This window comes from Lethenteron reissneri, chromosome 27 (genome assembly GCF_015708825.2).
Source record: "Lethenteron reissneri isolate LAM-NWPU_2019-01 chromosome 27, ASM1570882v1, whole genome shotgun sequence".
Taxonomy (NCBI): Eukaryota; Metazoa; Chordata; class Hyperoartia; order Petromyzontiformes; family Petromyzontidae; genus Lethenteron; species Lethenteron reissneri.
In genome coordinates, this window is record NC_083805.1 from 3,293,643 (window position 1) to 3,307,990 (window position 14,348).

The 14,348-nt window shown below is 50.0% G+C and overlaps 1 protein-coding gene across 17 annotated transcripts in view; it reads right to left on the reverse strand.

Annotated features, from left to right (window-relative positions):
* The window catches only part of LOC133348367 (nuclear receptor corepressor 1-like), a 175,803-nt gene that overhangs the window by 22,555 nt on the left and 138,900 nt on the right, over positions 1 to 14,348 (reverse strand). For 15 of the 17 annotated variants that reach the window (XM_061561124.1, XM_061561122.1, XM_061561123.1 and 12 more), the window contains 13 exons: positions 13,499 to 13,592; positions 12,834 to 12,920; positions 10,775 to 10,926; positions 9,848 to 9,989; positions 8,482 to 8,564; positions 8,262 to 8,334; positions 6,668 to 6,790; positions 5,572 to 5,658; positions 4,804 to 5,003; positions 2,881 to 3,352; positions 2,529 to 2,741; positions 1,207 to 1,449; positions 58 to 222 (listed from right to left, as the gene is read on the reverse strand). In XM_061561124.1, coding sequence (XP_061417108.1) covers positions 58 to 222; positions 1,207 to 1,449; positions 2,529 to 2,741; positions 2,881 to 3,352; positions 4,804 to 5,003; positions 5,572 to 5,658; positions 6,668 to 6,790; positions 8,262 to 8,334; positions 8,482 to 8,564; positions 9,848 to 9,989; positions 10,775 to 10,926; positions 12,834 to 12,920; positions 13,499 to 13,592 — 2,134 coding nt within the window. The remainder of the gene's footprint in view (positions 1 to 57; positions 223 to 1,206; positions 1,450 to 2,528; positions 2,742 to 2,880; positions 3,353 to 4,803; positions 5,004 to 5,571; positions 5,659 to 6,667; positions 6,791 to 8,261; positions 8,335 to 8,481; positions 8,565 to 9,847; positions 9,990 to 10,774; positions 10,927 to 12,833; positions 12,921 to 13,498; positions 13,593 to 14,348) is intronic. The other 2 variants (XM_061561127.1, XM_061561128.1) reach the window with 2 other exon arrangements.

Consider the following 14,348-nt stretch of genomic DNA (forward strand, 5'->3'; position numbering starts at 1 on the left):
GAGAGATGCTACTACATCAAGGCAGAGGCCCACGGCCCCACTGACCACCTCCCTCACCTTGCGTGGCGGAGACGGCGGCGGCGTAGGCCCGCGAGTCGAAGGGCATCGGCCCGCCGGGGATGTAGGCCAAGCGTTCGAGGCCCGAGGCTCCTGCCGCGGCTGCCCCCAGGGTCCCCACCAGCATGGGGTGCGCTGGCATCTGCGACAGGTCGATGATGCCTGCTGCAAAAATACCGGTGGCGGCGGGCGTCAGAATTAACGTGTGGGGGGGAGGGGGGGGTGACAATTGCCAAATTTTCACCGATTGCTGCATCAGTAGTCAGGTTGATGCGTCGGGATCTTTCCTTATTAGTCAAATAAAATTACGTGAAATTTACTTGACAACCGCCACTATATTTCGCTCAACCTGCAGAAGTTTCACGGTAGGTGCCGATGATGATAACTGTGTATTCTCTACCACTTTAGGTCACTTGAGGGTAAATTCGGTCAAATTTGACAGCACGCATGTCGGGCACTGCTCTCTCTTTGGAATTCTGTCAGGGAATGTTGAACCATCCACTGTGAGGCAGTGTGTTGCGCTGAATAGGCCCTCCACAGTATTGCCCAGGGAGGACGCGGGGGCTCGAACCTTCAACGTCCGCGGCATGCGGGGAAACGTGCAAATCGCTCGGCCATGCCACCATCTCAGTGACAAGAAACCAAAAGAAATTGGGTTACTATAAATTCGCCTGTTACATTACACTTCACGGAACGGATGCCAACTGTCAAAGAGTAATTGCGGAAATACCAATGTCTTCTTTCATATGGCACGTTGCACAAATAAGCAACTGGTTTTTGGAAAAGCAATCAAATGTAAGATATCGAGGTCGAAGTCCTTGGGCCATTCTACGGCGTCGCTTTGCGAGTAGATGGATCGCTTCGGTGCTGCCGCTGGTGGGGACAGGGGAGGAGGGGGGGATTTGGATAGGCAGCGGTTGGCCATGGCCTCCACCTTTTAAAAGTTTCGGTCCGAAGTCGCAAGTGGAAACCATCCGTGGCACTCCCCTTGTGCGTGCCCAACTTACACTTCTACGCGCGGCGGGGGGGGGGGGGGGGGGGGGGCAGATTTTGAAAATCTTGGGAGGGGAGAGGGAGAGATTTAGGAAACCTCGCCCGGTAGCTTCAACCGCCGATTCATAAGCACGACCTGAATGTTTGCGAACGTACTCCTCATGAAGGGCGAGAAGTGCGGGGGCAGGGTCTGGTCGCGCTGCGCCATGCCGCGCGGCAAGCCCATCTGCTGCGACGTGATGTAGTCGTTGAGGATCGTCTGCCGCGTGTTGTCCAACGCAGGGTTCTCCGGGTAGCCGGGCAGGTGAAAGAACGGGTAGGACGGGTACCCGGGAACGGGGGCCATGTGCCGTGGCAGGAAGTATGCGCCCTGCATTTGCCGGTGCAGGTAATAAGCTGCTGTGTGTGTCCGTGCGGAGAAAAAAAGAGAGCGCAGAGTTTTTAAATTACGTCGAAAACAAGACGAGATGTTAAGCAATACACGTTTAATGTTTTAAATATGTATGTCGACTTATTCGCAAGCCCAGCCGAGATGTTAAGTGCGTGTGACATTCAAGCATCTGGCGACGTTTAGATCTTTGCGTAGGTCAAGAGAAGAAACCTATTTAAAATTTAATCTTACACTAACGAAGACGTTCACAAGAATCCTGTGCTCTGAGGTATAATATAAAACAAAACAAAATCGCTTAACGGTGTAAGTCCGTGCGACAAAACACGACCGGGAAATAACAAACAGCCTTTATCTTGCAAGATCCGTGTACCCAGGCTATGTCCCCAGAGCCTGTCCGACACAGGTAAGAGTGCTCTCGTAATGTCAATGCTGTGGCGCTGGAATTTAATTTACGGGAGTGATATTCAGAGTGCTATTGCCAATTGTGACGATCAAGCGATGTCTCGCATTAACAAGGTCTCTGTATCAGCAACACAGCCAAGGACACGAGGAGGCTTTGGCACTGGGTATGCCATTTGATAACCTATCATAAATCAGTCACGATTCATTTAAATAATAAATTCGTTGTTTTGCCACAGTGGCACTGTTTATTTACTAGGAACAAAATGGCATGCAACATATAAAGGATCATTAACAGCACACCTTCCAGAATAACGTCAACGGAGTTTCTGTACCGCCCCCGCCTCCACTACGTCACGGTTTATTGCTCTGTACCGGGCGCCGACTGAAATATAATTAACTTTTTTTTTAAAGGGCTCCCTTGCCACGCGTGTGGTGGGATACTGCAAAATTGGACACAACGTTCATTTCATTCTAGATTTAAAGTTTTCGTGACTGCAAGGATCCATACTCTTTGGTTCTTTCGGTAAAGTCACGTAGGTGACAAAAAAAATAGAAATAACTAAACAAATGTTTTATTTTTTAATTTAAATTTTCATCTTATTTTTATATTATTCACCGACGTGACTTGACCGAAAGAACCAAACGTTTATTTCACGCGACGCCCTTCCTTCCGCCGTCCACGTACTGGGGTCGATGAGCAGCCCGCTGTGCAGGGCCTGCTCCAGGCTCAGGGACAGCGCCCCACGGTGGAGCTCCGGGGTGGGGCCTCGGATCACAGGGTACTCGTACGGGTTCTGGGCCACCGACTGCCTCTCCGGCGTCGGCGTTTGGGATTTTTCGCGCGGCGTCGAGTTCTGCTTCCTCTCGTGCGGCGACGGACGGCCTGCCGACTGCCCAGCTGCAAGAGGGGAGAAAAAGGTGGTGGGCGGCAGCGCCGCTCGTGACAAGTCTGACCGCTAAAAAAATCGTTGCCATCGTATTGAGCGACAAAAACCCAAAGTGCGGTGAATGCACGAGCGACCAGTGTGTCCATTTACCTTCTGAGTGTTTGGCAGACGAGGAGTCGCGAACGATGACCGGTGAGCCCCTCGAGATGGACCCGGGGTAGCCCATAGCCGCCCTTGCTGATGCCTGCAGGTTCTCCGCGTGAGAGCTGCCGGGGCTCGCGTGAGCAATGGACCCCGGGTAGCCGCTGACGGGTGTCCTCCCGGATGCCTGCGCGCCGCTCTCGGCGTGCGTGCCGCCGCTTGGGCTCGTGTGGGAAATGGAACCCGGGTAGCCACTGACGGGCGTCCGACGAGACGACTGCGCGCCAGTGTCGGCGGGGCGGTGCCGGCTCAGGTCGTACGGCCTGCGGTTGTCATCCTGCCGGCGGGAGTCGGGCTGCTCGCGGTGTCTCTCTGAGCGTGAGTCGGCGGCGGGGTCGGGCCGGGCAGCCCGGGCCGGGCTCGCGATGAGCGAGCGAACGTCGTGCCTCAGCTCGCCCGCGTCCATTCTCATCGGCGTGCCCTGCGGGACGTCACAGGATGTATATATGCATGTTGAACTTCCTTCGCACCCTATGTAGCCAACAGTAATAATGAAAGGTGCGGAGGAAGGACACCAAAATAAACAAAAAAAGTAGTTCAAAAGAAATGAGTTTACAGTCTAGATTTAAAAGTGCCTAGCTCCAGTGGCTTCCCAATTTCGGAAAGAATAGCGTTCCAGACGACCGCAGGAACGCATCTGAACGCGCACGATGCGGCACCCGTCTTTGTTCGATGGCTAGCGAAAAGCCGCTGCGAGGATGACCTGAGTGCGTGATGGTTTATGTTCCTTGACGAGATCGGCAAGTTATTGTGGGAAGCGCACCAAACAGGGACGGACGGAATGATTCTTTATTGAGGCACGCAACAATAAGCCCACATTTTTTCCTTTTCTCTCCCGTGGGCTCGAAAGAGTTAAATGGCGTCGAATCTTTTCGGGAGTCTTACGAGAAATAAATTGGAAGCAGAGAAACATGGCTGTGTCGGAAAAATGTTTTCAAGAGCACAAACAATAGCTTTGTATGAGAGCCACACAAACGTTGAAAAAGAAGACCACGGAAAGGATTTCACAGCAAGCTCCGCGGCATCATTGCGCGCGGCTGTCGCTTGTCGCTGGGTGAGGCTCAAATGCAATACTGGTTTTACTGCAAGGATTCTAAGATTATTTGCCCAGTGACAACCCCGCGCTGGCTGTGACAAATGAATTTAAATTTCTCTCCCGTGGGCTCGAAATATTTAAATGGCGTCGAATCATTTCCCTCCGTTGCACATCGAGGTGTTTTTTTGCGGCCACTCGTCATCCGAGTGTGCTCTTCCGGGGTTAAGCCACGTGTTGAGCAATTCTCCTTCTGGAGCTTTCGCCACGGACTACTGCAGGCATCTTCAGCGGCGTGGGAAATGAAAATGCCCACAGTGGTGGTGCAGCTGAAAGCTTAACAAGCAACTTAACCCGAAAGCCCACACTTAAATTCCCTTCCCATCTTTGTGTCTCCTTTACCAGCACGGTCTTTTGTTCGCTCCCTCATAACGACGGGGGAATTGTGCGTAGAAATTTAACTTTGGAATTAAATCACGCGACAAATTGTTGCCTTGAAAAAAAACAAGATCGCAAACAGAGACAAAATGCAGGTTTACATGGAAGATTTCAGAGCAGGAAAAGCCATTAAAGCCCATCTGGTTCATTCCTGTATTTAAGCCAATTTTCTCTGCCCATGAGGTTTTTCAAATGTCCACATATATCCCGGGAGGCTGAATTATACATAATTGCAAAGAGATTCGCGTGTAAATCTGCTCGGCTGGTCACCGCTACATCATCAATCGAGCAACGGCGAAAATTAACTGTGTTGACCGTTCCAACGCTCGAGCGTTTGTTTAAACACAAAAAACCGGGACCCGCGTGGGAAACACGATGGCAAAGAAGAGGCGCGCACAAACCTGCGAGATGGAACCGTCGTAGTGCGTTCTCCTGACATGCATCGACGCTTGGCTCTCGTGCAGAGCCCTCGCGGCCTCCTGGTTCCGCTCCCTGGTGCCGGGCACCTCCATGGACGTCGCCCACTGAGTCCTCACATCCACCGGCCTGCCCTCCCTTTGGGCGTACTCCTCTTGGGCGTCCATCACGCTCCGTGGGGTGCCTGCTCACACGCAGTCGTCGCGGTTAATTTTGCCTGCTCGGCAAAGGCAATTAACCGCCGCTCATTTTTTGGTTTCCTATTTCTCAAGAGGCAGGGTGGCGGCTCATGCGTGGAATTTTCTCCGGTTCCTCCGGTTTTTTCACTCCACATTTAGAATCAACATGTGTTTAGAGTATTTGGGTGCTATACATTTCCACGTGATAAGCCACTTCGTTGAGCTACATAGCTCTGCAGGCCTTGCCTGGTAAAATAAAAAAATGTTGTTTAAACGCGCCACGCGATCGTCCTCGTAACCGGCGTGGTGAAGTATGGTCAAACAACCTCTATGACCGATACAGCTCTGGGAGGCCTTCATTCAGCAGCGGATTATGAAATAAATACAACTTACGAATTAAAATTACGAGCGGCGTTCCGTATTTTTGGCGATTTGACACGACGATGAGGTTGATTAATTTTGTTGCAGAAAGTCTGGTGCCAAACTGCTGATAAAATGAATCCATGCGCGATGATCGATTCGACCGCAAGCCAGGCTGCGTGCGTGCGGTGGGTTCGCAGCACGACCGCTTACCTTGAATGATGGATCCGTGCGCAGTCGGCCGGTCCTTAGCGGGACGCAGGCCGCTCTCGTCCTTCATCGCAGCGCGACTTATCAAACCTGCCGGGCCCACAGCAAGCAAGATGAAAGCCAAAAACAACGCAAAAGGATTCGTCAGCATCGTGCGACGTATATTTTGGATTAAACGTCTGAATGGCGTGCGTGCTGTGTTCATTAACGCACAAGCAAGCGCACGCCGCCTTCGGTTGCGCATCCTGACGTATAATATCATGAACAAAAGCACAACTGCTCATGCTAAATTGTACACGTACAGCCACCCCCCTTTTGTCAATCCACTCATGGATGATGGCCTCCCCATGTCGAGCGTGTCATGGGGACTATTTGAACCGACTTCACCACGCTGGTCGGTACAGGTTGGTAAAGCAGGGCAGAAAATAAATGATGCAGCTGCTGCCCTGCCCTCTGCTAAACACCACATAGTTCAGTCCCGCAGCTGCCTTTAACAAGCTGGCATGCCAGGTGGTCGCCTATCCAAGTACTATCCACTTAACCTGCTGAGCTTCCGAGCTCTGATGTGATCCACGTCAACAATGTGGACGCAATGGTGCCCTGGCATGGCCCCACCACGCTGGCCTAAATAAGAGCTCGCTATCAACACGTGCCCCAAAAAGTCTATATAGCTGAACAGATAACCTTTGCCTGAAAGGCGATGCAGTGGATTGGCACAATGTGTTACCAACCCAGCAGCGAGTGTTCGATTCCTGGCTGTGGATAACATCAGTGGCGAGTGATATCCGAAACCGATAACATTCCTGTAGTTTGACTCTCCCTTAAATTAGTACACGTTGCGATGCGTAAACATCAACATCGGGGTGAAAGAGTCGCACAACACGAGCCCTCCATGACCCGTGTCGTACTTAAATAGATCCCAGCAAACAAATGCGTGAACGCTCAAGACGTGAACCGGTCATCTCCGCTTGAGGTTGTGCTAATGCCTAACCTTGCGGGACAAGAGTCACACATCTCAGTACCATGAACCCTGCCACTCCATCGGTAAATTATTTTCTTTCTCACCGAGCGACACACTCGCTTAACCTTCCGCACTGACCTTCGTACTGGGTGGCAGCCGACGAGCGACCCTCCATCATGTCATAGGAGCGCTTGGCTCCGGCAGATACCTCCAGGTAACCCGAGGGCGGTTTGGACACCTCGGGAGCCTTCTGCACGACACCTGTGGAATGGGGAGAAAACAAGGCGGGTATTTACAGAGCGCCTTTGCCTCAAGGCGCTGAACCACCTAGTTCACAAACGGTAGAGTAAGAGAACGATTTAGATGGCAGGGCTCAGGAATTGGCGACCGCGATAGAGAGGGTACTTAGGGATCACGAAGGCTAGGAGAGGGACAGGCAGGGGTGGAGGGGCGAGGGGAAGGAAACGGAAGAGAATGGGCGATGGAGAAGACGTGAGGTTGTAAGAGAGGAATGATAGGCGGTTGGGGGGGGGGGGGTGCTTAATATACAGGGGAAATTATTATATTATTATAGGCATAATAATTAAATAACTACATTCAACGGGAGTGGGTGTCAAATGTGAAAACTGACAGAGAACGCGTGTTTATACGGGGTACTCGGTACTTCGTTTCTCACTAATTAAACACGCTGTATCTACATCGCTGAACTCTGAAGAGCGAGCTAGTTGCAGCGGAGTGTAAAATGTGTGTACGATTTAGTTTTGTGATTCGCCTAAATGTGACTGCATCTCAAGATTCTGTACAAGCAGGGGGGAGGGAAGGAGTGGGGGGGGGTGAAACATGCACATCTATCTGTTGAAGGATGTTTTTATTAGTTGAGCAGGGAGAGAGAGTGTTAGAGAAAATGTTATGGTTGATGGGCAAATGAAGACACTTCAAAAGGAAAAAGAGAGAGACACACACGGTTCAGTCAAGGGCAGAAGAGGAAAGTGTAAAGTCTGGACTTGAACGAGATAAGGAGGACAGCCATCGGAAGGGAATTTCAGACTGTGGGGGTAGCAGCAGAAGAGGAGCAGTCACCCATTGAATAAAGAAAAACAAGACATCAGGTGCATTGTTTTTAAATTTCAATCCTTTCCAATGCCCGATCTGTTTTAAACAGGGCAATAACAAAGAATGCAACAAAAAAAAACAATTTTAACTATGCATTGCAGGACTGGGTGTCATCTTGGTGTGGTCTGGAACTGTTTTGTTGCTGTTACTGCTGCCTTGCTCAATGTTGATAAATCAGACTTGTATAATGCTTGTGTTATTAATTTATATTTAGTTTCTTGCTTTACAGTTTTTGTAATCCAATCTTGGTTTGCATTGTTTGCTCCTGTAACCCGCTGACTTGCCCACGCTGGACGTGTGAAAAAAAAGCTTCAGAGCTTATCGGATTCCTCCAGCAGTCTAAATAAATATTTTAAATTCTCATGTACCTAGGCTGTGTGAAATCACGTTGAAGACATTCCATCGGAGCACTCCCCGAGTGACGTAGCTGCACGGACGATGTGAGATGGAATGAGAGTGGAGTCACGACGATGTCAGCAAACTGAATAATAACACACATGGCCATAATCTTGGAAATCTATTTTTTTCACGAACGAAGCTGCGGTCGCGCGAGGCACACCGTTATCACGGCGTGCGGTAGCCACAAGATAAGAGCTCATCTTCCCTTCAAGTGGCTCACCGGAATATATGACATCGTCGTCGCCCCGCAAGTTGGGATGGTGAATCCTGTAGAGCGCATCTGCGGGGATGCCCTGTTGGAACATCACATCGTCGTTACCTTGTTAAGTGAAAACGAGGTGGGCGAGCGATGAGATACAAAGGTGAGAGAGAAGCGGTAGGTGGCGGCTTGGATGGACTCATAAACGCGATGACGTGATCAGGGCAGAATGTGTCTCTACCTGAGTTATGGACCCTCTGTAGTTGGAGTCTGGGAGGACCTTTGGTCCAGACGTCCCCTTTGAGATACTCCTGTCCGGGGTCGCTGAACACAAATAAACCGGAGAGGCGGGTGTGCGGGCGTTATGTTATGCGAGGCACTGGCGCGCTCTTTATCATTAAGTCAACTGGAGTCATCGTACCCTCCACACCACCCCCCCCCCACCTCCAAAGTACAGCTTTCCACAACTGCCAACCGATCCGCAATTACCAACCAACCGTCGTATCCGTGTAATGAACGGCAGCTGCAGTTGCATACAAATAGAAAAGATTTGTGATGACTCAATGGTGGTGGCGGGCTGAAACGTCGTGGTGGTGGTGGGTTAGGAGAACTACGATTGAGGACTATTGAGCTACATCACAGCTGCCCTCTGGAACGTGTGGAATCATTAACGTCGCAGTAAACAGCCACATCACTGTCTTCATGGGCGGCACGCTCAGTGGTAACACTGGAGGCCAAAAAGCAACAAGGACCTCGTTTCCAATCCAACAGTTTGTATTTTCTCCCAGTTCTGTCGAGTTCGAGTGTTGTTTGAGTGCTTGAGTATGTGTGTGAGAGTGTGTGTGTGCTAGTGTCTGTACGAGGGTGTGTGTGTGTGAGCGAGCGAGCGAGTCTGTATGTATGCTCTCCCCTTATTCGGCATGGGTTTCCATAGCTAAACACACACACACACGCAATGTGATTGGTTTTCCCAAGCATCCAAATGTAGCAGAACCCTCCGGAAGGAGAGTCTTTATTTTGAGTGGCTTCCCTGGGCAAGTAAGTAATTATTATTAAATTATTATAGATTTTTGGATTAGGCCACAATGATCTAGCCCAGGGGTCGGCAACCTACGGCTCCGGAGCCGCATGCGGCTCTTTACGGGCTGCTTCTTGACGATGAGTACGTATGTACAGTATGTACTCAGATGCATTGCGGCTCTTGAAATACTGAATTTTGTACCGAATTGGAAAGAAATGGCTCTTCTTGTTATTTTGGTTGCCGACCCCTGATCTAGCCTAATATTTGTCATGTAGCCCTCCAACACCCAACGTAGGTAATCATATGAAATAGTCACGCATTTAACGTGCAAATTATTCTTATTATTATTATTTCAGGCTCACAGATAAGTGGAAGAACAACTTCTCCGCAAACAAAAAATAGCAATCGGATATCACGTCTCGCTTGACATTGCGTCCAGCATTGTCAGATGAGAAACCAGGAAAAAAAAAAACTCCACGTGGTAAACATTACTATTATTATTCAGTTGATGACAGCACACAGGGGGAGGCGGGGGGTGGTTAAACCGGGCATCTCACGGGCGGTCGCCACCGTTCGGGGCTCTCACCATGCTTGACCGGCTCGGCGTGCCGCGGTAACCCCATGGAGATGGAGCCTTTGGGGCTGGGGCCGCCGGGACCTCCGCCGCCGGCCGCTTGGTAAGGCGCCAGCAGCCCGGGCACCGGTGGCGGGTAGTTCACTGGCGTGCCCTGAGTTACGTCACAAAAGACAGTGATCCCGTGTTGTAGCCTTCACAGACGCGATCTCAGCCTCAACAGACGCGATCTAACCCAAAAACCTCTATTATGGATATTGGTCGCGAAAGCCTACGTGTTAAACTTAACAGACTGTTGCGGCAAGTGCCGTTAGTGAGTAGCACTTGTGAAGGCCGGCACGGCACACACAGGGGTGGGGGTTTGGCCAGCATCACGCCCTGGCCGACTTCGTCTCCCTGAGTGGCGATGTTTACCCACCGCACTAGGTACTCGTTTTTTGGGGCTGCGTCAACCTAGGGCAGGGGTCGGCAACCAAAATAACAAGAAGAGCCATTTCTTTCCAATCCGGTACAAAATTCAGTATTTCAAGAGCCGCAATGCATCTGAGTACATACTGTACATACGTGCATATCGTCAAGAAGCAGCCCGTAAAGAGCCGCATGCGGCTCCGGAGCCGTAGGTTGCCGACCCCTGACCTAGAAGATGCCCAGGACCGCTTCAGATAATCGTCACTGCTGTTGGGCCGTGAGTAGGAACAAAACTTTGGTCGCCGGGTTCATAGCACAGCGTGCCAACTGCTACACTATTGTTCCCCAAAACCGAACACACACATCCGTGTACACACGTGCGTGAGGTAAACATGGAAGAGGGCAAACACCCAGTTGCAAAAAACATTTTGGGCCACGAGTTGCCCTTGAACCCCGTTCAACCGCAGACACCAATGCACATGAAGCTGCAGCGGATGCGAAATGTGCAACTGCAATGGAGGCAAACTGTACCTGTGTGATGGAGCCGGCCACACCGTGCGGCTTGGACGAGGGGATGAGCGGGGGCGGCGAGGGGATGTTGGAGGCACGGGGAGGCCTCCACAGCGTGGGTCTCGGAGGCTCCATGCCGGTTGGCGACGCCTGCTGAGGCACCGGCTGCAACCCTACGCACATGCGCAGACATCATACCGGTCAAATTTCGATTTGAAGCTTTCGTGACTGCAGGGATTCATCTTCTTGGTTCTTTCGGTAAAGTCACGGACGCTGTCTTTCCGACAAACCTGTTCTTCACCTGAGGACGGCTGCTTGCGTTGTGGCCGAAACGTCGTGAGAATTGTATTATTTAATGTTTTATTTTTATTATTTTATTATCTCCCTTCTACGTGACTTTACCGAAAGAACCAAGAAGATCATACCGGTCATTAGTGTCCTGACGGGACCGTGGATCGGTGGCGCAGTGGTTGGTGCACCGCGATGTGAACCCGGTGACCCGAGTTCGATTCCACACAGTCCTGAAGCCCCCCCCCCCCTTCACTTACCAACATGGTGAGGTATGGCCAAACAGTGGATTGACAAAGGTTTATGTAGATTGAACCTTATGGCGGTACCCCGGCTCTCGCATAATGTCCGTGATAGTCAATTTTAGTCTGTTGATGGTCGGCGATGCGGCAATCGACTCGTCTCGACGAGCTGGACACGATGCACCACTACGGTGCGTACGAGCGTTCAGGGTTTCAGCGTAATCGTCTTCGCTGCGTTTCGACATCGCGGAGTAGCACCGATTTCGGATTGATTGGTACCCCAGTCGCGGAGTTAAGTACACCCCTGGGAAAAAAAGTACCCCTGAAATAAAATATTTAATTGCCTCAGCCATTTTGTATTATTTGGAACCCCGGGGTACCGCCATAAGCATCAATTATCATTTTTGCCCATCATAACAATTGCTGTGCCAGAGTGCAGACTATTATGACATGGCAGCAGAATCCCACAGTTACAATAAAATAAGTGGGCAGAATTAAAAACGTGCTACTTACACACCCCAACGTTTTAGTAATGCCGTGGAGATGATGACCACTTCAGCAGTAGGCAAATCTTTTTAGTCTACGCAATCTATGTAGCCGATGTCGAGAAAGACCAGGCCCAGTTCAAGGTGGCAAAAGGCCGACTACTACGGTGTTGGGTTACTGCGGCCAGAAATTACAGTGAGGGCGAACGAATTTGCAGCGATAACCACCAAAGCCTCACTTCCTCCCGCAAACACGCACGCACATACACATGAGAACGTTGACACAAGCACACGCACAACCACGTGCACAAACCACAAAGTCCCGCCAACGTAGTCAATTTCGTCAGATCTTGAAAGCTCAGCAAAGACTGGGCCTGGTTGGGACTATGATGGGCAACCATCTGGGAATACCAAGGTTTTTACAGAAATGGATTTCGTAAGATCTAACTGTGCAGATGTGGGGTGAGTTGCCACCTCATTCGTGTGGGTTATCCTCAGGGTTACTCGGGTTTTCTCCCACACAAAGCCAAACACGAAAAAGGGAATTGGCCAAATTTCCTCACCCAAATTTCCCCCTACGAATCTTCAGACTCGATGAGGCTTTTCCGAGTAAATAACGGGGAAAATTACGTAAGAATTTTTTTTTATTACTTTATTATTTATATTATGCATTCCCGTTATTGATCACCATTTTTGCAAAGTAATACATTTTCATTCACCATTAATTCTCAAACGACCGTCGTAGCAAATTGCTTCAACGCCTCGATGCAAAACGCTTACAAATCAAACAAGACCTCTTGTCGGTATCCAAGCAACACAAAAATTTTGCTTTCACGGAGCCCTTCTCTAGAGGTTTACGTGAAAGCGCAGATCTCGTTACAACCGAGCAGCATGCCGCTTTGCGACCGTTTTGATTCATCGTCACGTTCGGCGAATTGCATTAGACGATTAAGCCTATATTTAAAGTTGGCATTAAATAAACAAAAAAGTCGCCAAGGCACCGTCTGCTACGACGAACGCGTACTGTTACTTTGAGGAGATGCATAAAACTGGCCGCGATCTCACCTGGTGGGACGCTGGAATGCGGGATGTGCGGCGACGACGCCTGAGGGCTGGGTTTCGTGAGGTCCTTGGGTCCCGCTTTGCTCGGATCTGGGGGATGAAACGGAGGAAACATTTTTTTTAGACGACACCGCAAGAGGACGGCTGGCCGCACGCACCTGCTAATCTCGTTTCTGTGCCGGTAACCAGGGCGACGGCGTAAATAAAACCAACGTGGCACGATAAAAATCACCACATTACAACGGCAGAACAGGGCACGGCCATCGACGAGGTGGGGGGGGGGAGGAGAGATGAAGGCTGGCTAGCGTCACCGGCGAAAGTGAACACCGCGTGTTATTTTTCTAACGTTCCCTCCTTGTTCATTTGTGATAACAATTTATTATTTTACTTTTTTTTACCAAAGCAACCGTTAAGAGGGTGGGAAGTCTGGCTGATATACATTTTTGCAATATATATTTTTTTGCGGGTAAGAGGAAAACAGAGTACCCAAGGGAAATCCACACGAACGAGCGGAAACTATGTTTATATATATATAGTCCTGCCAGTTAGAGAATGTTACTTGCTAAACGGCCTCCTACCAGACAGCTCGTTATGTATTAATCATCCACCAAAGGATCCAACACCATACACACTGGGTTTTTTTCGAGGGGATGGGGCGCACATCTCACCTTTGTATTCGTTGATAATTTTCTGCTGGTACAGCGCCCAAGCATCCTGGCTGCCGCCTGCCCCCATTGCTCCGGGCAGGTACGATATCGGGAGCTGTCGAAGAAAAAAAAAAATGCAAAACGCTCGTGACCAGCTTGGGACAAGCAAAAGAAAATATCCGACGTGACGAGTGACTTCAGCTGAATTCACGTAAACCCAACTAAACTTATCCGTGGCTCAAAGTGTGCGGAAAGAGAAGGGGTCTCTTGGTACGGGGGGGTGCCCTGGATGCCTCACTTCAGCGCCTGAATAAAATAGTTTTTCTCCGGGTAGTCCATGAGCCGGAACTGAATTCTTTGACAAACCACTAATTTCAAATGGTTATATCATCATTCATTGTTGCTGGCCAAGTAGAAATAGGAACCGCTAAAGTGTTTCCACCTCACAGGTGGTACCGTCTAGCGAAACATCTCGTCTTGGGTTCAGGAACTCGGATGGTTCAACGTGCCGAGAGGCAATTAAATCAAATTCAGGTTCTTACACAATGTCGAATTGTTTTGTTTAATCACAATAAGTAATTCATGATTAACAATCTAAAAGAAAAGGCCTGAATGCCCAAACGAGGGTTTGTCAGCGCTCCTCTGTATTTGGCAAGCTGGAGTTCCTTGCAGAATTCCACATTCCTATGACAGGAGGATAATCTGCCCATTGCAGAACCACTGCTGACCTCATAATGAAAGGTGCTCATTGGGCAATACACGATGAGCACAAGAGATGATGATTTTGAGCCCATGTGACACCGGTTGTTATTTGAACTCAAGTGGCAGCCAGCCCTCTTACAGCACCCCGAGTCCCACCATGGCCGTAAAT